This window comes from Priapulus caudatus, unplaced genomic scaffold (genome assembly GCF_000485595.1).
Source record: "Priapulus caudatus unplaced genomic scaffold, Priapulus_caudatus-5.0.1 Scaffold345, whole genome shotgun sequence".
Classification (NCBI taxonomy): domain Eukaryota; kingdom Metazoa; phylum Priapulida; class Priapulimorpha; order Priapulimorphida; family Priapulidae; genus Priapulus; species Priapulus caudatus.
This window is the reverse complement of record NW_014577406.1, coordinates 171,586-198,295: the sequence shown is the minus strand read 5'-3', so window position 1 is coordinate 198,295 and position 26,710 is coordinate 171,586. Positions and strand designations below refer to the sequence as shown.

At 42.1% G+C, this 26,710-nt stretch overlaps 1 protein-coding gene across 7 annotated transcripts in view; it reads left to right on the top strand.

The window, feature by feature from the left end:
• Window positions 1–25,700, top strand: part of LOC106809334 (tumor protein 63-like) — a 30,392-nt gene extending 4,692 nt beyond the window's left edge. For 3 of the 7 annotated variants that reach the window (XM_014812384.1, XM_014812383.1, XM_014812385.1), the window contains exons 4-11: window positions 14,886–14,915; window positions 16,531–16,589; window positions 17,060–17,135; window positions 18,597–18,780; window positions 19,202–19,418; window positions 21,905–22,097; window positions 23,605–23,726; window positions 24,684–25,700. In XM_014812384.1, the coding sequence (XP_014667870.1) occupies window positions 14,886–14,915; window positions 16,531–16,589; window positions 17,060–17,135; window positions 18,597–18,780; window positions 19,202–19,418; window positions 21,905–22,097; window positions 23,605–23,726; window positions 24,684–24,780 (978 nt within the window). In that variant the 3' untranslated portion in view covers window positions 24,781–25,700. Of the gene's footprint in view, window positions 1–8,190; window positions 8,300–8,932; window positions 9,194–14,885; window positions 14,916–16,530; window positions 16,590–17,059; window positions 17,136–18,596; window positions 18,781–19,201; window positions 19,419–21,904; window positions 22,098–23,604; window positions 23,727–24,683 lie in introns of those variants that run through there. The other 4 variants (XM_014812390.1, XM_014812389.1, XM_014812391.1 and 1 more) reach the window with 4 other exon arrangements.
• The last annotated feature ends 1,010 nt before the right edge of the window (window positions 25,701–26,710 follow it).

Sequence of the window (26,710 nt, the reverse complement as noted above, 5' to 3'; positions counted from 1 at the left end):
TGCGTCGCTTATCCCTGGTCATATATGATGTTTTTATTTGTTTGTGCTAAGTCACATGATCTGCTTATATTTGCCCACGCGCGTTGTGTCTTTCCGCTTGTGAGCTACGGAGCGCCGTTAGACCGCATATTAACTATCATGGTTTATATATTGAATATATTATCCAACATAGTATGGTAACTTCGAGTTTCGATTGGCGGGATTGGTGATGATATGACTCTCGTTCTTACTTATAATATGCAAGAGCGATAATACCTAGAGTGTAAACCAACGGAAAACGGCGAAAATAGCTGCTATTTCACGACTACATACTATTCTTAGCTTTGTCCTGCCGAGTCTAGAATAATGTTCATGGTATTCATTAAGCAGAAATTCTTTGCTCTCGTACAAACAAAGACCAACCGCTTGTCCAATACGATACCTCCTAGGCGGAGATATCGGCCTCTAAACCCCCTCCACATGCCAACGCCACCTCGATCCACTTTCTGCCACCATCCTAACACGCGGGTACAAGCATTTTGGCCTATCGTTTTCCGTCAGCCACTTGGAGCGCTGATAATTGATGTCATTGCCCAAATTGTACTGGTTACTACACTTAGTAAGCTGAGCTGCGTTGTAAAACGTTGATGGAGCCGGCTCCATCCAATGAGCGGCGTTAGCCGTGCTAGGAAAGATAATGGAAGATAGGGCATAGGCGATGCCCCCGAATGTCACCTATGAATAACCGAACGGCCGTCATTCATAAATGTTTATCGCGGAGAAAAACCGAACTTTTCAACGAAGCAACGCTTAGCCGCGTGTTAGGAATAGGTGGCAGAAGTGGATTCGGAGTGGCGTTTGCAAATGTGGGGGGGAGCGTTTAGGAAGCGCGATATCTCCGCCGTAGGAGTATCGTATTGACAAGCGGTGGCCTTGTTTTAGAGAGCAGAAGAATTCTGCTATAATGCAATACATGAAAGAATTATTCTAGACTCGCAGCGCCAAAGTAGAATAAGTGTAGTCGTGAATAGCCTATTTTCCCGTTTTTCCGTTGTACATCTCTAGTATTGATCCGCTCTTGATAATATCAAGATAATATTTAGTGGTTGCGATATGGTCTCCGCTGCAGACCCTATGTGATTAGGCGTGTAATGCGTGTATAGGGCGGCTGTGTGCTGGCCAGGTTCGTGGGTGGGGGAGGAGCTACGGCGAGCAATGCAGTGCTGAAACGTCCTCCCCAGTGTGTGGCGCATGCGCTAGCCCGCCGCGCACGTTGGTAAGATTTTGCTTTATGACCATATGAGTTAGACTTGAGTTGAACCTGGTACCGTCTCGCTTCTCACACGCCCTTGATATCGAGCGTGTGAGAATGGGAGGGTACCAGTCAGACTAGCAGTCGCTTAGGCTTACGAAGTGGTCTATGTCCCCTAGGGTACTGCCGGAACGTACCCTTGGTACTAACAAGCTGTAAGGGGTCGTTGTGTATCAGGTACTACAGAGTATGTACCGACGAGGTACATATATGCAAAGCTCGACACTAACTTTTTTTTTCAGCTGGGCCGATCGGCCATCCAAAATCATTGTATTTCAATTTTGGTGGCCCGAAATAGCAATCGGGTGCCCCTGCCGACAAAAAAAACACAAAGAAAAAACATTAAAACTCCTTTATTCAATGCTTAGTAATTGTATATTATTTAGAAAATTGGGCCGTCTGATGCCTTGCACAAGTCTTAAACAAACCCCACACAAATGCACATCACTGACATTGATGTGATTGAGGATACATTTGAATATATCCAAGTCCACGCATCAATTTTCACAGAATCTTGCATATCATTTTCTACTTTCACTCATTTATTTATCTAAACACGCGCGGTCGGCGGTGCAACATGCTAACGCATCAGTTCAGACGTTCAGAAGATCAAAGTCACAGAGCATGAACTGTAATAAAACAACAAACACAATGGCTTTTCATGTTAAATAAAACATATACATTTAATCTCATTAAAGTTAAAATGTCTGGCAGGCTTTGAAAACTGTAAAAATAAAATATTGCAGATGTAATAAGATAAAGTAGAACCATAATTATATCAACAAAGTAGCCTGGGTACGGCATGCATTTAAAAAGAAAAAGCAGCCATGTCTAAGACTAAGTTCAATATTTCGTTGGCGTAAAGAGACAGAGAAATGCATAAATAAATTACAAAGCACTAATAATTACACTTCGGATTAAATACTTGATCATCTTCATGGAATAGTTCAGTTATTCTACGGCGAACTTTCGAACGCTGCGCAGTTTCGCTTTGGATCCGAAACAGTGAGCACCAGTGCAGCTAGCTAGCAATCAGGGTGACCAGGACGTCCCGTATTTTGGCCCATGTGTCCCGCGTCCCGTACCGACCCTTCCGGGACGCATGTATTGTAACACAATAATGTGGGTTGTTGCAGCCGCAGTAGACGATCGATTAAAACGTGCGCCCGTGTATGCGCGCGGTATAGAATGCTGCACGTGCGTCCGTGTGCCCTCGCTCCGCGAATTGCTCGCTCTCTTTTGAATGAGATTAGCACGTAAGAAACAATTATTTTTTCATCACATAGACACTTTGAAATTTTAGTGGCCCGTTCGGGCCACCAAATTTTAACTTTTGAAATTTTGGTGGCCGCGACATCAAGTTTTGGTGGCCCCGGCCACCGGGGCCACCGCTAGTGTCGAGCCTTGATAATATGATACACAAAGTGTACCAGACTGTACTACAGAAGTGTACCCTAACCCTAACCTAACCCTAACCCTAACCCTAACCCTACCCTAACCCTAACCCTAACCCTAACATACCTCATATAAAAATATAAACATAATACTAAACACCTAAAACTACCTCACGGTACATATCTGTAGTACCTATACGACAACGACCCATCTGGGTACTAAATACCGGGTCCATACCTATGTGTCCCGGTAACCTATGTGTCCCGGTACCTATGTGTCCCAGTACCAGGTACCGTTATGTGTCCCGGTACCTATGTGTCCGGTACCTATGTATCCCAGTACCGGGTACCTCATGTGTCCAGCAGACCTATGTTTCCCGTACCATGTTCCCCATCTTAAAAGGGGGTACTATTTAAAGTCATGAAGAATAAAACTATGCTCAGTATGTCTCCTTAAATATGTCTTTAAACAATATGAAATAATACTGATTCAGCCTAACCTTTAAATACGGGACTCAAAATTCTTTTAACACAAAAGAAAAAATATCTGAATTAATCTCAAAATTAATCGCATTCATTATTAATATATTAAAATCATATGGAAGTCATATAAAAGTCATGAAAAAAACGATAAATGGAAAATTGAACATTATAATGATATATAAAATATATATTATATGATATATGCGAATTTCGCATGGTGTGTCCCCGCTTAATGCAAAAATGTGAACTGAACTGACAGTTTTGTATTTTGAAAATTAACTAAAAAAACATTTAATTTTTTGTTTGCTGACGTAACAGCCTAGGCTTAATCCGGAAATCCTTTGTTTCGTGTTGTAGCTGGGAAACATAGGTACGGGACAATAGGTACCTGGGGTACTGGGACACATAGGTACCGGGGTACTGCGGACACATAGGTACCTGGGTACTGGGACACATAGGTACCGGGGCGTACTGGCAAGGTACCGCACAAGTATGCGTACTGGGACCACACAGGTACCGGACACATAGGTAGCGGCGACACATAGGTATGACTCGACCCTATGAGCAACTCGCTGGCTGCTGCTGCACACTGACACATAAATATACAGTGCTACTAGTAGGACTTTGGTAGTAAATAGATTTCGTATTTATTTAGCATTATATTTTATTGAAAGGTAGTATCGAAAACGAAGACCTAAGACCTAAGACCTCGAAAACAAAGACTTGAGACTTGAGACCTCGAAAACAAGGACCTGTCGAAAAATATACTGAAGCACTAAAAATCTTTGTTAATTGGTGTTTCGCAAACATTGTCTACCATATCCGCAAATAATAGCAGGTCTTCGAGTTACCCCCCAAAATCTCGAAACGAAGACCCCATTTTTAAGCGAATTAATGACTATCAATGTAGACAGCCTGCTGCTCAAACAACACACTCTATCCGATATTTATACAGTACTTTCGCTTTCTTTAGAACATTACGTTCCGCCGTCGAGAAGCAATGGTTGTTGTTCGCAAATGAACGCTGCATGGGTTGCCTGTGTTTTCTTGTGAAAAATTATCTCTAGTCTTCCACTGTTATAAATGCCTTTAATTCTAGTGTTGTCTACATTGTATAGTCGGGTGGTCTTCGTTTCGAGATTTGGGGGTGGTAATCTCGAAAACGAAGACCCTGCTATTATTTGCGGATATGGTAGACAATGTTTGCGAAACACCAAGTAACGAAGATTTTTAGTGCCTCAGTATATTTTTCAGAGGTCCTTTGTTTTCGAGGTCTTAGGTCTTAGGTCTTCCGTTTTTCGAGGTCTTTGCTTTCGATACTACTTTATTGAAACGCTCCAAGTGCCTGTGGCACTCAGTCAGCATTATGCAGTTCGGCATGTTTCGGGATTGATCCTATTCAATATCTCAATAAACTGTTCAATCCATATTGTGTGTTATTGTCTTTTTGTCTTTTTGTCAATATTATTTTAGTAATAATTCCCGGCATTTTTCTCTTTTTTACAGCCTTCCACCCATTTGGTGATGGCAATCATGAGTTGAGTAAAGTAGGTCCAGGTTTTCAATTGGGTAATATCATTTTTTTTCTTCTACATAAGTAGGCAAGTAATATACATTGTGTTTTCTGCGGTAGCATGTAATGATTAGAAAAAAACACATTTAAGATGGTTTCGCGCTCGCTGCGTTATAATACACTATGACATAATGTAATACATTTAGGTTGCAGTGTATTATAATTTTTATATTTTACACATGGTACTGCCGCGATATACTTGATATAATAGGGATAGGATTCAGTTTCAGTGGTATCAGCTGGCGAAATAGTGTTGCATTGCGTGTGTGATTGCTTCGAAGCACCAACAGATACTATAGTCGCGTTCACACGGTCATGGCTTGGCTCGAGCCAAAATGGTCTAGGTTTGGCTCGGGCCGCGTTTGAGTCGGAGCGTTCACACGTACGCAAGTGAATACTGTCTGTCAAATTCAAATTCAATTCAAATAAATTTTATTGCACCAATATCTCACAGATACTTTGGCAGTATGTCGCGAGGATGGCGTTGTGTTACGATTCAGAGTGTTTACTTCCGTCCGAGTTCAATATATCAATCTTGAAAACGTGCATCCTGATCAAATTTTTCGAATTTTTATACTGTTTTGGACTTTATTCGTCGAAGTACACGTTCGACACTCGCGGGCATCTACCGCTCGCAAAAGCTGGTGCTAAAATTTGGCTCGGGCCTGGTCCGACGTTTTCGATAGGACAAATCTGGCACGGGCCTAATTAGACTCGGGCCAAAAACGTCCGTGTGACCGCGCTTATGTCGTTGATACGGCATGTCTCGCATGTCACAAGAGTAGGTCGATGTTCAGCAGAAAGAAAGTAGACCCGCTTGCACAGCTGATGTGTTTTAAGCTCGTGCTGCCATCTGTTGGTGGTAAAACGGTATAAGTTGCTGACAAGTTTACAATCTGACAGTAGACCACTATTAAATTCTCCGTAGGGTCATATAATTCAGAATTGAATTTCAGCAGTTGAATAATTATCAGACTGTGTTTAGCCGAGTGGCACTATTAAAGCTAGAAGGCATGTGGTTAAGCTGTATTTCCATGCGATTTTTGTGACACGATGACGGCGAGCTGTTTTAAAATGTATTGCAAATTTACTCACGTACATCAAATTTGTACCTGGAAAACAGTCGTACAGACATTGCCTGAAAAAGTTACATTTGGAATTCAACCCATATCCCAAGTATGCGAGTGGCGCACACGCTAACTAGCCTAATACAACCACAAAACATGACACATCAGACTTAGTGGACAGGGGTTGCTGACCCTCCGATTAATCGACAGACGACGTGTCACACCCCCAACACCAACAGCAGGCAATGGAACGGTAGTGATTTAATAGAGGTCACGTGTCATCTAATACATGGCGCCATGTTGGCAGTTTAGCCGACCGTTTACATTAAGCAGGGCTTTGAAACTAACGCTCGCGCTGCTCGCCCAAGGCTAGTAGAAATCAGTTAAGGGCTAGTAGAATGTCTGGTCTGACCAGCCCTGTTGGCGAGTGGAAATGCTACCAGATAACATATTACTAGTACTTTTTCAGCAATTACTAACCCGACCGAACTACTACTAGTAATAAGTAATATAAATTACGTGTGCAAACATAAATAAATTGCAAAACCTAAAACTTAAAACAGTCACAGTACCTCAGACAATAAAATCGGTCCAACCACCATGCTGCTCTTATCGCAAGCTCATGCCAATCCCCTCACAGTGTATATAAGCAAGACGTTTATGTTCTACTTTCTGTTTACGTTTGCGGAACGGTTAGTTTACTTAGTTACGTTTCAGCTGACCTCAGGCGTAAACACTACAATCCCTCCCCTTTTCAAACGAAGATTATTTCAATTGGACGGTACGTTGCTAAATATCAAATTAGAAACTCAAATTTACTTATACGGAGTTGGAATCACCCTGGACAGTCTGCAGCCCGGTATACGCGCGAAGCGCGAACAGCACCACCTGGTGGTGCCATTAGAGACAATTCGCTGCCCAATATGTATAACTATATACGTAAGGCCCTTTGGGTAGTACAGAAAGCCCGAGAATCGGTCAATTGAGCAGTTCTGGCGCTTGCAGAAGCCTTTCCACTTTGCACGTAGGGCGAGAATAAATCGCCAATGGTGGTAATGGGTACTTTGTTTGGTTGGCGCGTGACTATTTGCGTCTATAAACGCGATTTGTAATTTATTTAATTGAACGCCCTGAAGTTATTCTCGTACTTATCGCGTCCCCTAGATGGCGCCACGAGGCTCTCTTGGACGCATGTCCCAGAGATTTTTCCAGACCATCGGTGGCGACTCGGCTTAGACTGGGCCACGATCGACAGTTCAACACGCTGCAGTAACTATGACTTTAGTGTAGCCAAAGATTCTTCGCCGAGTTATCGTGCGCACCAGTCTACCTGGAATTGTGACGTCGCAGTGTCATTCTCGTAGCCATCTTAGTACGCCGCTGATTGATCGTTGTTTACAGTGTAAATCGCGAGTAGCCGTTATGTGGAAAAGCACGAGCGGTATGTGTGTTATTACCCCCCATGCTCTCATGTTTGGCATCATGACGTCATAGTTCAACCATGTATATATAGCAGAGCGCAGCGCATAATAATACCATACCATAGCCCTCTTCATAGACCGTAGGCAGCATACAGCATATAGCATATCTTCCTTCGAATTCATACATACCCATCGATCTTTCATCCATCGATATATGATGGCAGCTAGGCCGTTGTACTGCGTGCAAGTGTAAGGTTGTTCCAAAAGACGAAAGATTTCTTTCCATAGGTGAGCGAACGTTGGAATAGTGTCGTAATAGTCTCCTAATAGTAATAGTAGTCGTTAAAATAGTTTGACGTAACTGTGTACTACATTAAATGTTCACGTCTTTCTACATGTTGACAAAGAAAAGAACGTTCATACCGCACACATGTGTAAGCCTTGTATTGTTTGTTAGAGCACAGGCCCTTGGAGGCTCAAGTTTCGAAAAACTATAAGTCTATATTAAGAGCGAAGCTATATTACCTGGCTCCGTACGTGCGAGGTTTTTATGAACCTGTTGACCCCGCGCTCCCCGTGGCGTCGTGCGAGCGCGTGGCCCGTGCGGCACGTCGTGCGAGCACGTGCATCTCGTCTCTAGCCCGTTTTGCCGTTTTTGCTTATAATTATTAGATCGTACCAGCGTGCTGCTTATAGCAAAAACTTCGTCTACCCCTGCGGTCGAGGGGAGGCCGTCATTGCTGTACGTTGTGCAGAAAAACTTTCCACAAAAACTTGGAACTCGCCTGCTCGCAGTCTGGTATTACATTCCACACCTACGGCTACGAATACTTGTATTACTACAAGTACATGTTACAATAATTACTACTAAGTACTACTACTAGTACTAGTAGTAGTAGTACTACTAAGTTACCAGCACTACTAGTACTAGTACTAGTAACTACCAGTGACGTTAGTCGGTGTGCGTGGGTACGTGTGCGTTTGCTACACATGCAGCAGCAGGAGCAGCAGCAGCAGCACAATCACAATAGGCCTGCTGGACCGGCGATCATATGGACTGGTTCTTTACGGTACGTGGACGAACCTAACTAGGCTATAGGACCTGCGATTGGGCGAGTGCAGGATGTGACCACGCACAGGTCGGAGAGGGAAGCCTCCCCTATATAAGGAGTAAAGATATAGAGGGTAGAGGGGTACAAGGGAACAAAGGAAGGTAGAGAATGGAGAAGGGAGGGTAGGCTCTCGGCAGCCACTGCAGGTTGCGTTTGTGTATGTTGTAACTTATATCGCATAACAATATAATCGTATCTGTCATTATTAACCCCTGATATACATGTATACATACACATGTAGTGTACATAGGTATTACATACATATGATCAGGGGTTAATAATGACAAATTTGTCATTATTAACCTCTGATATGATCGATGGTAACATGAATTCATGCCCTTCGAGTCGTCTCGGCTGCACTGGTGCGAAATTTGGAATTTTGCGCGCGTTTTAAAATGAGTCTGCAGTGTGGTTAGCTCCAAGAAACGGTCTTTGCTAGGGTTAGGGGACCTTGTGTATATTGACGTTAGTCACACAGCCTGGTTGGGTTACAGCGTGGTGCAAGAAGCATTCACAGCTGATTGCGAAAGTTCCTGTTAGGCGTGTTCCTGTTAGGCGCTATATAAAGTCGATCGCGTAGCAGTGCTGTGCGCTGATTGTGTGTCCTGAGCGTGGTGCGTGTTCAGACTTGTTCCAGCCTATCTGTCAATATATGGTGCTAGCCGAGCATTGGCCGCGAGTCAAAACGAGTCGGCGGTGTATTTCTCTGCTAGTATAATCAGCCTGTAAGGGGAACCCCGAGATTATTCGCGTGCTTGCATTGCGCGAGAGTAGTGGTAGATTTTAGGGAAACTACGAAGAGAGAGAGAGATGTGGTACGACAAGAAGCCAAGAATGCTGATCTTCGGCCAGGTATGTCTGAGGCGAGTGGGAACCTGGTTAACCTTGACACTAACCTTGAAGTGACAAAAAATGCGAGGGGTGCCCTAGCGGTACGGTCAGGTGGCGGGAAAGAGGGAGGGTTCGCAGGATAGCCGTCTTTGTGCTGCAACAATATGTCGATTTGCGGCACAGTTTTGTGTGAATTGGGGGATTATTCGGGAAATGGAAAATTTGTGCTCGTAGGTTTTTGCGCGTTTTCCGCATTGAGTCTAGCTGGTGGAAATAGAGTGTTTTGTGACCGACAGTAATCTTGGTTATGTAGGATGAATTGTTTTGCTATTTGACTTTTATTTCACCAATTGTGTTTAGTTTGAATATTAGAAATGATCCATTTAACATTTATTTATCATTAAATAAGAAGAATATATAAGAAGAAGGGGATAAAACTTTTATTAAACTTCATTTTCACACATTAATTTGACAAATCCAGATTACCCTTATTTTCACATTAATGAAATATCGAAAAGAACTATGGAGCAGTTATTATTGGTATCACAATTTGCACATATATTAATATGTTATTTATTGCATAATTTGGTTGTTTCAAATATCATATTTTAATAAAGATGACGTTTATTGTACATTAATACTGATACTACCTATGAGCACAGAATTACATATATATCAGAAGTAGATAATAATGAATTAGGGAATATAGGGAATTCCCTATTATCTACTTCTGATATATATATATATATATATATATATATATATATATATCAAGAGCTCATAATAGAGATAATATATGCCTATATATATGAAATATATACGTGCCCGTTATTTTTCTTTATTTGGCTGACTGCTGTGCAAGCAACCAGCAGCTCAAAATGTATCGAGAAAAGCCGCGGCAAGGTGGCCACATTCGTCATTTTGACGCGCGCATATATCTTTCTAGTAAACGCCAGCCTCTCGATCGTCTCGTGTCTCGTACATGTTTGAACGTGCTCTAGATGCTTATAGTGTTATCAAGAGTCCATAATAGAAGAAGAAGATAGAAGAATATAGAAACGAATATAAAACTTAGAAGCAGATAGAATAATAATATAATTTCTATTATGGACTCTTGGTGTTATCTATAGAGTGGGAATGATATAGATGCTAGATCAGAGGAACCGCGGATGATGTAGTTGCGCCGTTACGCGTGCTTTCTGTCTTATATGCATGTTTTCATTTGTTTGTGTAAGTCACATGACTGCTATATTTCCCACGCGCGTTTGTCTTTCCGCTTGTGAGCTACAGGAGCGGTTAGACGCATATTAACTATCATGGTTTTATATATTGATATATTATCCAACAATAGTATGGTAACTTCGAAGTTTCGATGCGGATGGTGATGATTGACTCTCGTTCTCACTTATAATATCAAGAGCGGAATACCTAGAGTGTACAACGGAAAAACGGGAAAATAGTGCTATTTCACGACTACATTATTCTACTTTGCCTGCGAGTCTAGAATAATTTCATGGTATTGCATTAAGCAGAATTCTTTGCTCTCTAAAACAAGACCAACCGCTTGTCAATACGATACTCCTAGCGGAGATATCGCTCCTAAACCTCCCCTCCACATGCAAACGCCACCTCGAATCCACTTCTGCCACCATCCTACACGCGGTAAGCATTTTGGCTATCGGTTTCCGTCACCACTTGGAGCGCTGATAATTGATGTCATATGCCCAAATTTGGTACTGTTTACTACACTTAGTAACTGAGCTGCGTTGTAAAAACTTGATGGAGCGGCTCCATCATGACGGCGTTAGCCGTGCTAGGAAAGATAATGGAAGATAAGGCATAGGCGATGCCCCGAATGTCACCTATGATAACCGAAGCGCCGTCCATTCATAAATTTATCGCGGAAAAACCGAACTTTCACGAAGCAACGCTTAGCCGCGTGTAGGATGGTGGCAGAAGTGGATTCGAGGTGGCGTTTGCATGTGGAGGGGAGGTTTAGGAGCCGATATCTCCGCTAGGAGTATCGTATTGACAAGCGGTTGGCCTTGTTTTAGAGAGCAAAGATTCTGCTTAATGCAATACCATGAAATTATTCTAGACTCGCAGGCAAAGTAGAATAATGTAGTCGTGAAATGCACTATTTCCGTTTTTCCGTTGTACACTCTGTATATTGATCCGCTCTTGATAATATCAAGATAATATTTAGTGTTGCGATGGTCTCCGTGCAGACCCTATGTGATTAGCGTGTAATGCGTGTATAGCGGTGTGTGCTGCCAGGTTCGTGGTGGCAGGGAGACTACGCGAGCAATGCAAGTTCTGACACGTCTCCCAGTGTGGGCGATGCGCTAGCGCCGCCGCACGTGGTAGATTTGCTTATGACTCATATGAGGTAGACTGGCAGTTGACTGGTACCCGTCTTCTCACACGCCCTATATCGAGCGTGTGAGAAGGGACGGTACCGATCAAGACTAGCAGTCGCTTAGGCTACGAGGGTCTAATGTCCCTAGGGTACTGCCGGAACGTACCCTGGTACTAAAGCTGAAGGGGTCGTTGTCGTATCAGGTACTACAGATATGTACCCGAGGTACATATATGCAAGGCTCGACACTAACTTTTTTTTTTAGTGGCCCGAATCGGGCCACCAAAATTTGATTTTCAATTTTGGTGGCCCGAAAATGCAATCGGGTGGCCCGAAAAAAACACAAAGAAAAACATTATAAATCTTTTTCAATCTCGTATTGTATATTATTGAAAATTGGGCCGTCTGATGCACTTGCACAAGTCTTTAAAGCAAACCCACACAAATGCACACACTGACATTGATGTTGAGGCATACATTTGAATTATCCATTCCACGGCATCAAATTTTCACCAAGAATCTTGCATATCATTTTTCTACTTTACTCATTATTTTTATCTAAACACGCGCGTGCACATGCTAACGATCAGTTCAGACGTTCAAGAAGATCAAAGTCACAGAGCATGCACTGTAATAAACAACAACACATTGGCTTTTCATGTTAAAATAAAACATATACATTTAATCTCATGAAAGTTAAAATGTCTGGCAGGCTTTGAAACTGTAAAAATAAATATTGCAGATGTAATAAGATAAAGTAGAACCATAATTATATCAACAAAGTAGCCTGTACGCCATGCATTAAAAAAGAAAAAGCAGCCATGTCTAAGACTAAGTTCAAATATTCGTTGCGTAAAGACAGAGAAAATGCATAAATAAACTTACAAAGCACTAATATTACACTTCGGATTAAAAACTGATCATCTTCATGGAATAGTTCAGTTATTCTACGCGAACTTTCGAACGCTGGCAGTTTCGCTTTGGATCCGAAACAGTGAGAACCAGTGCAGCTAGCTAGCAATCAGGGTGACCAGACGTCCCGTATTTTGCCCATGTGTCCCGCTCCGTACCGACCCTTCCGGGACGCATGTATGTAACACAATAATGTGGCTTGTTGCAGCCGCAGTAGACTTCGATTAAACGTGCGCCGTGTATGCCCGCGTATAGAATGCTGCACGTGCGTACGTGTGCCCTCGCTCCGCGAATTGCTCGCTCTCTTTTGAATGAGATTAGCACGTAAGAAACAATTATTTTTATCACATAGACACTTTGAAATTTTAGTGGCCCGTTCGGGCCACCAAATTTTAACTTTTGGAAATTTTGGTGGCCCGACATCAAGTTTTGGTGGCCCCGGGCCACCGGGCCACCGCTAGTGTCGAGCCTTGATTATATGTATACACAAAGTGTACCAGACCTGTACTACAGAAGTGTACCCTAACCCTAACCCTAACCCTAACCTCACCCTAACCTACCCTAACCCTAACCTAACCCTAACATACCTCATATAAAAATATAAACATAATACTAAACAACCTAAAACTACCTCAGGTACATATCTGTTAGCTGATACGACAACGACCCCATCTGCGGTACTAAATACGGGTCCATACCTATGTGTCCCGGTACCTATGTTCCGGTACCTATGTGCCCAGTACCCAGGTACCTATGTGTCCCTTATGGTGTCCCGGTACCTATGTATCCGCAGTACGCCGGGTACCTATGTGTCCCCAGTACCTATGTTTCCCGTACCAATGTTCCCCATCTTAAAAGGGGGTACTATTTAAAGTCATGAGAGAATAAAACTATGCTCAGTATGTCTCCCTTAAAATGTCTTTAAACAAATGAAATAATACTGAATTACAGCCTCAACCTTTTAAATACGGGACTCAAAATTCTTTTAACACAAACGAAAATATTCTGAATTAATCTCAAAATTAATCGCATTCATTATAATATATATTATATGGAAGTCATATAAAAGTCATGGAAAAAAACGATAAATGGAAATTGAACATTTATAATGATATATAAAATATATATTAATATGAATATGCGAATTTCGCATGGTGTGTCCCCCGCTTAATGCAAAAATTGTGAACTGAACTGACAGTTTTGTATTGAAATTCTAAAAAAACATTTTAATTTTTTTGTTTGCTGACGTAACAGCCTAGGCTTAATCCTGAAATCCTTTGTTTCGTGTACTGGGAAACATAGGTACGCACGGGACACATAGGTACCTGGGTACTGGACACATAGGTACCGGGTACTGGGACACATAGGTACCGGGGTACTGGGACACATAGGTACCGGGTACTGGACACATAGGTCCGGACACATAGTACCTGGTACTGGACACAATAGGTACGGGACACATAGGTAGCGGGACACATAGGTATGACTCTGACCCTATGAGCAACTCGCTGGCTGCTGCTGCACACTGACACATAAATATACAGTGCTACTAGTAGAGCTTTGGTAGTAAATAGATTTCGTATTTATTTAGGCATTTTATTTTATTGAAAGGTAGTATCGAAAACGAAACCTAAGACTAAGACTCGAAAACAAAGACGCTAAGACTTGAGACCTCGAAACAAGGACCTGTCGAAAATATACTGAAGCACTAAAAATCTTTGTTATTGGTGTTTCGCAAACATTGTCTACCATATCCGCAAATAATAGCAGGGTCTTCGAGATTACCCCCCAAAATCTCGAAAACGAAGACCCCCATTTTTAAGCCGAATTAATGACTATCAATGTAGACAAGCCTGCTGCTCAAACAACACACTCTATCCGATATTTATACAGTACTTTCGCTTTCTTTTAGAACATTACGTTCCGCCGTCGAGAAGCAATGGTTGTTGTTCCAAATAAACCGTGCACGGGTTGCCTGTGTTTTCTTGTGAAAAATTATCTCTAGTCTCCCACTGTTATAAATGCCTTTAATTCTAGTGTTGTCTACATTGATAGTCGGTGGTCTTCGTTTTCGAGATTTTGGGGGTGGTAATCTCGAAAACGAAGACCCTGCTATTATTTGCGGATATGGTAGACAATGTTTGCGAAACACCAATTAACGAAGATTTTTAGTGCCTCAGTATATTTTTCGAGAGGTCTTTGTTTTCGGGGTCTTAGGTCTTAGGTCTTCGTTTTCGAGGTCTTTGCTTTCGATACTACCTTATTGAAACGCTCCAAGTGCCTGTGCACTCAGTCAGCATTATCAGTTCGGCATGTTTTCGGATTGATCCCTATTCAATATCTCAATAAACTGTTCAATCCATATTGTGTGTTATTGTCTTTTTGTCTTTTTGTCAATATTATTTTAGTAATAATTCCCGGCATTTTTCTCTTTATTTACAGCTTCCACCATTTGGTGATGGCAATCATGAGGTGAGTAAAGTAGGTCCAGGTTTTCAATTGGGTAATATCATTTTTTTCTTCTTACATAAGTAGGCAAGTAATATAATTTGTTTTTCTGCGGTAGCATGTAATGATTAGAAAAAAACACATGTAAGATGGTTTCGGCTCGCTGCGTTATAATAACACTATGACGTAAGTGTAATACATTAGGTTGCAGTGTATTATACATTTTTATATTTTACACATGTACTGCGCGATATACTTGATATAATAGGGATAAGGATTCAGTTTCAGTTGTATCAGCTGGGAAATAGGTGTTGCATGCGTGTGTGATTGCTTCGAAGCACCAACAGATATATAGTCGCGTTCACACGGTCATGCTTGGCTCGAGCCAAATGGTCTAGGTTTGGCTCGGGCCGGTTTGAGTCGGAGCGTTCACACGTACGCAAGTGAATACTGTCTGTCAAATTCAAATTCAAATTCAAATAAATTTATTGCACCAATATCTCACAGATACTTTGGCAGTATGTCGCGAGATGGCGTTGTGTACGATTCAGAGTGTTTACATCCGTTCCGAGTTCAATTATCAATCTTGAAAACGTGCATCCTGATCAAATTTTTCGAATTTTTATACTGTTTTGGACTTTATTTCGTCGAAGTACACGTTCGACACTCGCGGCATCTACCGCTCGCCAAAAGCTGGTGCTAAAATTTGGCTCGGGCCTGGTCCGACGTTTTCGATAGGACCAAATCTGGCACGGGCCTAATTAGACTCGGGCCAAAAACGTCCGTGTGAACGCGCCTTATGTCGTTGATACGGCATGTCTCGCATGTCACAAAGCATGGTCGATGTTCAGCAGAAAGAAAGTAGACCCGCTTGCACAGCTGATGTGTTTTAAGCTCGTGCTGCCATCTGTTGGTGTAAAACGCGATAAAGTTGCTGACAAGTTTACAATCTGACAGTAGACCACTATTAAATTCTCCGTAGGGTCATATAATTCAGAATTGAATTTCAGCAGTTGAAATAATTATTCAGACTGTGTTTAGCCGAGTGGCACTATTAAAGCTAGATAGGCATGTGGTTAAGCTGTATTTCCATGCGATTTTTGTGACACGATGACCGGTGTTTTAAAAATGTATTGCAAATTTACTCACGTACATCAAATTTGTACCTGGAAAACAGTCGTACAGACATTGCCTGAAAAAGTTACCATTTGGAATTCACCCATATCCCTAAGTATGCGAGTGGCGCACACGCTAACTAGCCTAATACAACCACAAAACATGAACACATCAGACTTAGTGGACAGGTTGCTGACCCTCCGATTAATCGACAGACGATGTGTCACACCCCCACACCCAACAGGGCAATGGAACGGTAGTGATTTAATAGAGGTCACGTGTCATCTAATACATGGCGCCATGTTGGCAGTTTAGCCGACCGTTCACATTAAGCATGAAGATGTTGTAAGTGACTATGTATTTGTGTATTTTATGCGTGTGTAACAAATGCATCTTGTAAATATCAACGTTCTTCAGCCAGTCAGCATAAAAAGTGTTCGCGTATAGTACAGTTTTGTAAATGAGCATAGTGAATCATAACACAAGGACCCAGGTAAATGACATTCGCTGTTTTTACTTTCAGGTAGCACCATCGCAATCACATGTGCCACCTGTCTCTGTGCCATCTCACATACCCTCAAAGTAAGTAACACATTTTAACTGCTGATACAGTTGAATGAAAATCAATGAATCTGTCAAAATGGAGTTAGCTGGTGGGAAGAATTTTGGATGTGTGTTTGTAACTTTGAACCATTTTACTTTAAAGGTGAGGTAAAGCACAGCTTTGTGTATATATAATGGTAACTCGAGGGAGATGCCTAATTGTCATTTATAAGTGGGTGTTCCTTCTATAGAGATGGCTTTACTGTAATTACTGCCTATCATTGGAATAGTCGTGTTCCCTATAAACAAGTTTCTATTGTGGTGGTTTCACCGTATACCTTCCACTCAATGGAAATGTCAAAACTTCCCTCTGTAGTCAGATATCCACCCATTCTGTAGAAGTGTCTGATAACACAGTTTATGCTCTAGTTATAATTGGAAGGCCACATAGGAACCTTGGACCTGAAAGGCTTGAGAGAAGTCAAGGGTGCATGGCGTTTCTGTTTCAGCACCCCGTACAGCGGAGAGTATAACTTTGAGGTGCTCTTTTCACCTGCAGAGAACACCAAGCGTGCAGTATGGACCGTGAGTGGAACATCGTACATATTTTGTAGTCACATGTGGTTATTGTTACATTAGATGTAAAACGAAAGGTGAAAGGGAGTGTTGAATCGTAATCGATCGTTCGATGCTTGCTGGGTGGGGGTAAAATTCAATATACTTATATATACTCTCTATTCTGTTCGATGTTTATGAGTTGTATGTGTGTTTCCCTTAAAGCCGCACTATGCGCATCCAAACGCTAATTTCTCCAGTACTAGACTAGCAAATACTTACAAATAGCATCCATGCTTATGACAAAATAAACTCTAGTTCCTCCCATGTCACTGCGCGTTGTCTTATAAAAGGCATTTGAAAATACCTCCAATTTTGTTCAAATTCTCCGATGTTGTTGACACTTTCGCGTTGCTCTGCCAAGGAACCGTGGAGCGGTGCTGCGGTACAGCGGTATGGGTGTAGCAAAGATAAAAACATGTGACGTCACCTAACCGATTCTTGGCGAAATTGTTTTGGCAAACAATTTAGCGTTGGCGTCAGATTACCAGATTTCGCACCTCTTTCTTGTGGATTTTAAGCAAACGTGCACTGAAATGGGAGGAACTAGAGTTTATTTTGCCATAAGGTAGTGTGATTATGCATGACACGAAGTATTTGCTAGTCTAGTACTGGAAAAATTAGCGTTTGGATGCGCATAGTGCGGCTTTAAGCCTAGTGCAGACTTGCGACTTTTGGTTGCTCGTTGCTGCAACCTGCAACCGCATGCGATCGGTCGCGCGCTTCACCATGTGTGCGCACACATGTGATTTCGAAGCGATTTCAAAGCGATTTCGGAGCGATTGGGAGTGACCAGTTGCTGAAAATCAAACTAGTTTGATTTCTTGCAACTCGTTGCAAGCGACCAGAATCTCTACGAGTTGCAGTTGCACGTTCCTGCAGACATAGCGATTTCACAGCAATTTCGACTGCGATTCTAGAATCGCAGCCGAGTTGCATGAAAAAGTCGCAAGTTTGCACTAGGCTTTACGTAATACTTCATTATTTATATTCCCAGTACACATCTCACATTCCTTATATGGACCTGAATTACATTGTGGTCTCCAACAATGTTAATTGTCACATTAATCTAGTATCAATCTGCATCCGTGTGCAATCATCTGTACATCCTGGTTTATATCTCACGAAACAATCTATTCTTTACTGCCCACAAATTCTTAATAACATCATTATCGTTTAACTTTCAGGAAGCATTTTATTGTTTAGTGTTTACGGGTTTTCATCATGTCCTTTCAGTAATAACTTTCACGAAGCCATCTTTTTTTTTACAATGCTTTTACTGTCGATTCCTTTACTAAAGCTGGGTTCACACTACCGACCTCATGCGGTCAAATTGGCGAATTGTACCAGTTTCGCTGTTGTACAACCGACAATCGGAAGTGTAAACGTAAAAGTCGCAATCTTGGTGCTAACTTTGGTTATGGTTTGCAGTTTTCCGTGGAGACCAACAAGCTTTATGTAAAGCCACTGACTCCCTGTCCAGTGCTATTCAAGACGGCGCTACCTCCGCCAGCAGGCAGCCTCATCCGCGCGATGGCAATTTATTTGAAGCCTGAGCATGTGCAGGACATCGTCAAGCGCTGTCCCAACCATGCGAATGCGAGCGAGAATAACGGTAAGCTGCCGGTGTAGTTAGCTATATCGGCGAATGCTGTAATTGTTACTGGCCATTACGTATGTGTGGCTTTAAGTTGGGTTTACACTACCGACTTTATGTTGGCGAATTGGACCATTTTCCCAACTGTACAACCGACAATTGGCAATGTAAATGCGAAAGTCGGCAATTGGTCGATAACAACTATTTGGGAGATTAGCTCAGAGTTCTGTTTTTGCCAACTCGGAGTTGCCGAATTGCGAAATTGGTCCACTCGCGAATTCGCAAACATAAAGTGGGTAGTGTAAACCCAGCTCTACATGTGCAAGGTGTGCGCGCGCTCGTTCACGTTGCCCCGTGTTTTGTTCGGACGGGCTCTGCTGCGTTTACCCATGTGATTGCCACGTGCGCATCTTCACGTTGTTGCTTGCATTACTTCCAGTTCACCCGGCACCGCACCACCTTGTGCGCTGCGACAATCCGCACGCACAGTACCACGACGACCCCGTGACGTCGCGACACAGCGTTATCGTTCCGATCGAGGCTCCGCAGGCGGGTGCGTCCGACGTCACCAACCTTTACCAGTTCATGTGCTACAATTCGTGCGTAGGCGGCCTCAACCGACGGCCCATACAGCTCGTCTTCACGCTGGAGAATGAGTGAGTGACAGGGAGAGTAGGGACGGTGATTTTTCATTTCAAAATATTGCCTTTTCCGTTTGGGAAAATCATGAATTCCGTTTCAAAGTAAAGAAAAAATGGAAATTCCGTTTTGCCATAAGAGATTGTACACACCAAAAATGCAAAATTCCGTTTACATATATTTGCATGAAAAAAAGCACCGAAACACAGGGCTACCAATAGTCGTAATTGTAAGTCATTTCACTCTGAAACTTGTCTGAATGTAAACCATAATTATCAATACCAATGCTATTGTCGACGGTTTTTGTGTGATTTTATTGAAATTTCCATGTTGTAATATTTTCAAATTACGTTTTCCTCGTTTTTCCGTTTGAAAGCATCTTTTCTGTTTCCAATGGCCGTTTCCGTGTTTTTCGTCCGTTTTCCGCGATCTCGGAAAATGATTGTCCCTAGGAGAGCGTCGGAGTGCGCTCAGTGCTGTAATGAAGCATCTGTCGGGGTGTCGATAGACGTATACTCGGCAGCATCAAGCGGTTACCGACACATGAAACTTCATTTTAAAACACAGTCGAAGACACACAGTACAAGTTGCAACGTTAACATACCAGATGAAGCGTAGCCCCTGGGGGCTGTCCTCATCTGCCTGTCTAGCTTGCTTGTAGAGCCCTCCTATCCCTTGCTTAACCTGTCTGAATCCCCATTAGCCTATTTCACCTCGTATACTATGCAGGTGGATATTATACAGGTGGTTTTATCACCTTACCAAATACAATTGCACATCTATTACCCCCATGCTTCGCGTTATTGGTCGCTTGATCAGCATGACTCACTATGTCACATTTATATTAACTTTTGCTCACATCCTTTCGCATCGCTACATTCGTATCCATGCTCCAGCCATAACTGTGAAGCAGTCCTACCTGTTTGCGCGAGATGACCATGGCTCACTTGGATTTTTTTACGATGTCGTTCAGGCTAGACAAGTTTGTACATGTTTTTCACGCGTGCACACAAAACTGTCTAATTTTGTGCATTTCATTGAGAAGTATTGTTTAAGGATACTCTCCACCTTTTGCACGGGTATTGCGCTAAGGCCTAAAAAAATAAATGATGTGTTTCCGAGAACGGTCTTGAAAAAATTAGGTAGGGTAGGTAGGGATTTTTTATTATTTTTTATTATTTTTTTAATAAGCCGATTGATGTGTGCAATTTTTCGGACGTATTACTACCAGCGTTTCACTACCAGTAGTATATACTGGACAACGTTGTTCCTATGACATTGTATACAGAATGTCAGTGGTCCTGCCGCTTGCATAAATCGAGTTTCACCTGTGCTGCAGTGAACAGGGACATCAACAATACCGCCGATAAGAGATCGACGCTGTTCGAGCTGCGTAGACAACTGGGTTGAAATACTTCGATATATCACTTGGGGTGATTGTTGGGTCAAAATACGTCGATATACATTGCATCTAACTGAGAATGTTTGCTTGTTTTTTGTTTTGTTTTTTATTGACATAATATCACATATTGACATATCAGATTTTTTTATTTTTCTGATAAATTTTAATTTTTTTTTTGAAAATGGAAATTTTTTGAACATTTGCCTTCCCACGAAATTTCAAGCGGCAAACAAAATCAGGCAAATATTAATAATTTTAACATTGCACGATTGTACTTGCGTATATATGTGTGATAGCTAAACAAAAATTGCTTGTGAATACGTTCATTCAAAGCTTTTAGACTACAAAGTGAAAATGTTGGGTCGAATGTTTCAAACAGCGGTATGTATCAACATGCGGCGATGTTGTGATGTATCACGTCGTCATCAATAAATGAACCTATACACAGAACCGCCATTATACAGAACCGCAGCGAAAAGCGATTTTCGAGTTGTATTTTCGTTTAGCAAATATAGGCTTGATACATATTTTTACAGTTTTATTTTCAAAGCTAACGCTCAGTTAAAGTTGTGTATCAGTAGTAGGTTATTTACTTGCGTTTTTACAGTGGTTTGTTACAAAAAGGTGCGCAGGAAGACATCTTAATGGAGCATGGTGGCCACGACCGCAATTTGCATGCACTTTCTCATTGGATGTGTTGTGTTAACAACTGACATGTGTTACATCATAAATTAATATATATAGTCTTCTCAATGATTTGAGAAAAATGCTCAAGTTTAATATGATTAGGATTATTTTAGATTTCTGTTGTTTTATTAATATTTAAAGATTACATAAAAAAGAAATAGTGGTGAGCCGCTGTCATGGCGAGATGTACATGATTTATTATCCCTAAAGCTGTTTAACGATTTCACGAAAGCCAGGTAGCTGCTTTAAAATGATACTTGTGCATCTGCATTCTAAACATCTGCTTTTAATTCACACAGTAACTTTTGGTTTGGTTTAGACCAAGATTTAACAGTGATTGACGACATTCGCAAAGTTACCGATTACCGTTAAAATTCGACGCTGTAATGAGCCCTCAATATTTCTACGTTGCAGTGGCAAGGTGCTAGGAAGAAGGCCGGTAAGCGTGCGGGTGTGTGCGTGCCCGAGCCGAGACAGGAAGGGCGAGGAGAAAGGCGTGCACGAAAAACGCCCTTCGAAGCTCGCCAAGGTGTCTAGTCAGACGACTGAGTTCACGATCGCGAAGAGACCGGAACTCCATGCAGATGACGAAATGTTCATGTTGCAGGTATACACCAACAGTTAAACTTCGATTATCCGAACGAGTCGGGCGGTGATTATTTTGTTTGGATAACTGATTGTTCGGATAACTGATCTGATCGTATTACCGTTAAAGGGATACTAGACTCTAGGATTTTACTGCATACAACTGTACTTACTGAATAACAAATCGTCTATACCCACACGTATTAATATACTTGTTACCAGATACCTAATTTAATTGTTATAATTAATTATACATCAACGCTACGAAATTTGAACGGCGCCATTGACACCCGCAACCGTGCCACCCTGAAAAAGTTGCGCATTTCCCAATATATTTTGCACGTTACAGACTGAGGGCTAATCACAAAGGTGCAATTACATTTATACCTAAATGCTATTTAACCGAACGATGTTCATTTTAGGACAAATTTATCCATTATATAACTGAAACTATATGTCGTTTATAAGATATTACAATCCTTTTGCTTTTAAATTAATAGCTCGGTCTGTAGCCCTTGGCTGGAAAGTTTTTTTGCGCAACTTTTCAGATCATGCGCTTTGAGTGGCGCCACCGTCGTTGTAATCAAAATTATCAAACTGTAGTTGTTAGTTTTAAAACATTAAAAAAAAATCTTTCTAATGGTCATTGAACCATGAAACTTTTTATGTAGCGTAATTTTAACCTAAATTAACTGAAAATAACCCGAGAACCTAGAGTAAAGGATTCCTTTAAATATTCACGGGACCTCGAGATCTTGTTCGGATAATCTGAAATTCTGATAATTGATGTTCGGATAACCGAGGTTTGACTGTATATGAGGGTCACTCAAGGGAAGTATCAGATGTGTCCGTTATTGATAGGTGTCTATTCCAGGTGTAACAACCATTCGGGGAAACGTAAAAAGTGTCATTTATAAATGGTGCGTGTCTGTTCTGTAGAGGTGCTTTCACTGTATGACTGACATTCAAGGGGAATTGCAAGTTTCTTTATAGAGATTTATAGACAGTTGTCCATTCTATAGAGGTGGTAAACGTCAATAGTGTCCTTAATAGATATTGAGGTTCTATAGAGGTGACATTGACAACAGAGTTGCCTGTAGTGAAATGAGCAACACTGTTTCTGTGTTTGTATGATCAAATCACACTATTCTAAGTAAGCTTAATATTCTGGGTATGAACATAACATCTCCTCTTCTCAGGAACGTTAGCATGTTCACCCAAGGCTGTGAATAGCTGTTATCCACTTTGCTATTAATTTTTCCCATGAACTGTAAAACTACGAAAAAGTTTTAGCTGTCACTTTTCCTGAGGATAGAAAGCATTTTTCTACCTATTTATAAATTTTGACACCCTGATATTAAAAAACACGAATGAAATTGGTTCATCTGGGCCCACGCGCATCATGTGCTACAACTGTTGAAGCTTTCTTGATGGACTGTTCATTGCAAGCATAACTATTTCACAGCCACGTTCCCCGTGCCTGCAAGACGCTAACGAAAGAGATTGTAATGTATAATTCCTCTATTCAGGTCCGTGGCCGGGAGAATTACGAAATCTTGCGGCGGCTACAGAAGTCGTTGGAGCTAGCTCAGATGGTGCCGCAGGCACAGGTGCAGCAGTACGAGGCGCAGCAAGCTCAGCTACAGAAACAGTAAGTTTTACCTACCTCCGAACATTAAAGTAGCATTGGAGCGTTTTATACGCATGACCTTAAATTTTTATTTGAATTCCACCCCATAAAAATCATGGAAATTGCTTAGTGGTATAGCTGCAGGTTTAATTTTAGGAGTGGAAATAACAGGCAAAAAATTACAAGCTTGCAAAACTTCAATCGGCCAGTTGAATGGCCATAGTGTGGATATCAACCGTGATTGGTTGCAGTGCAATCCTAGCGATTTTAGATTTATTGATTAGATAGCCAATTGGATTCCAGCAGTTTATGTTGTACCACCAACAGTATGTTAGCTAGAGGCCCGTCTACCCATCTTTTGGACGGCCTATTCTTAGATGAGACGAATGAAATTTGATAGAAACGACATAAGGGCGGCCCAATTTTACCCCTGCATGAAAATAAAATCATATCCTTCATATAGTTCCATGTCAATATAGCTCAGATGGTGAGACTCCTTAATTTTTTTTCCTGGCTAACACCCTGACCACCAACCAATAAACTTATCCCACAAAAAATACGAAAAAAGCATAGTTACGTTGTATAATATAATGATATAGCTGTTTTACATATAATATATGCCTAAAGTTACAATGTGTATTTCTGCTAAGGGTTAAAATGTGGTATGCAGACAGAAATGTGCATTTAGTAGAAGTAATAAGTAACCTATTAGTAGGAAAACCAAGACCATGATAGAAAAATTAGTTCTGGTTTATTAATAAGGTGCGGGGAATTTGTAATGTATGATTTTATCGCTTTTATCTGCTCACTGCTGTAATGTGAAGCGTATTTGCTCACAAAAACCCGAACGCATTTAGAACTGAAAAATAGCAACTGCAGAACTTCCAAGTACATCAAAAGTTTATCTCGTTTAAAGTTCATGGGATCAGAAATGATATCTAGTTGTGACCGGCCATTCTGTTGTGCCGTACGTTTCAGGGGGCGATCGGCAGTGAGTATGAAAGCTGGTAAGAAAAAGCAGCAGGCCCGCCCCGCACCCATCATGTCAGCCAAGGCAGACCCAGAAAGTGCATGAAGGAAGATCTCACAGTTTATAATACATGAAATGTTGTATATACGTAGATGTGTGTATATTGTCATGGCGACTCCTGCTCATTTATGGTAGTTTCTAAGCAGTAGTTGTGGATGCTCAGCCAATATATTCAGCTTCATATTTCGTTTCACACGAAAAACCATATTTTGGGTATATTGTAATGATACCACCACACACCACACACTAACTATTATATTTTTGCTTAATCTATAAATTAGAACCAGTTATAGGCGTGTAGGGACTATGCTTATATTTTGTCCAATTATTAAAAAAGCAAGGTTATCTCTTCCAAATTCCAATTGGAAATAAAAAGACCCTGTTTAAATTGAGTTTGCATGCAGTTAAATTTGGCCGAGTACTATATTGAATGAAATAGGTTCATTGCATTTCGTTGAAAACTATGAATTCATATTTATCTTGTGTTAAATCCAAGAAATTAACGAATCTTTTCGAAATTTTCGTTCTCCCTTCGGGAAATCTTCATCAGGACGTGACGTCACCATAGGTGGCAGCAGGTGACATCATGAAGCCCAGGTGGGCGGCCTCGGCTTCAGTAAATTGACATATATATATGTGAGAGTTTGTACGATCCTTAATTCGTCCCTATTCATGGTCTTGATTGTGTATAATAATCGAGTATTATAATATATTCTTGTTAATGCTTGACATGTACAGAAGTGTACAAGAAAAATACTTGATTACAAACTTTTGCTTGTGTATGTGAAGTACGATATATAATCTTGCGTCACATACAAAATGATTGGCAAATACTTTTTTGAGTTGAGTGACCATACTAGGGCAGCAATGACATTCTATGCCACGATTTATCTATCACAATATATAAGCCTCGTCTACACGACGAACCTTAACTCGAGTTAAGCGTTAACTCGAGTTAGCGATTATGTAGCNACGCGCCCGCCGGCGACACACACACCACACACACACACTACCACACACCAGAGCACCGCACGACGCGGCGGCTCCCAGCGCGCGCGCAGCGCGCTCGCGCGCCGCGGCACAACAAACACACACACGCGCGCGCGCGCGCCGCGCAGCACACACACAGCGCTGCGCCACACACGAACCACGCCGCGATGCGCTCTGCGCACACCCGACACGCACACCACCACAGCCAGCGCACACAGCGCGCGCGCACACAACACACACGCAACGCACACGCACACGCACACCACACGCACACGCCTCCACACACACAACACACACACCACAACACACACATCCGCGCGCGCGCGCGATGCGCATCGTCCCGGTGACACCGACGCTACAATCACGGGACGGTCACGTCGCAGACGCACACGTCGGCAAACGTTACAGCCGAGAAATTTAAACAGCCTAGAAATTCAAACAGCTGAAAAATTATTCAAACAGTCGAATGCAACGCTATACTATGATCGCCGTTTATCCTGTTATACGTACTAGACGGGCGCGCTAGCGGGGGTGTGTGTGCGTGTGTGTGTGTGTGTGCGTTGGTGGGTGTGTGTGCGTGGGTGAGTGTATGTCGGGGCGGCGGGTGATTATGGGCGAGGCCCCGTCAGCAGCGATGACTCATGTACATATTTCAATCGTTCACTCGCGCCGTACGTGTCATCGGGGTGTAAACGCGTATGCGTATGTGCGCGCACGTGCGTGCGTGAGCGTGTGTTTGTGCCTGTGTGTGTGTGTGTGCGTGGCGTGTATATGCGTTACGCCCGAACCGCTTGGCACGAGTCAGCTGCTGGCTCCTAAATAGAAAAGCTGTTATTGAGAAGAAACAGCACATGCTTCGCAGTCTGTTATGCCGATCCCGCGACTCGTTAGGAATCCATGCACTCTCCAAACTCTCTCCCTTTCTCACTCTCTCCCCTCACACTCTCTCTCTCTCTCTCGCTCTCTCTCCGACACACGCCCTCTC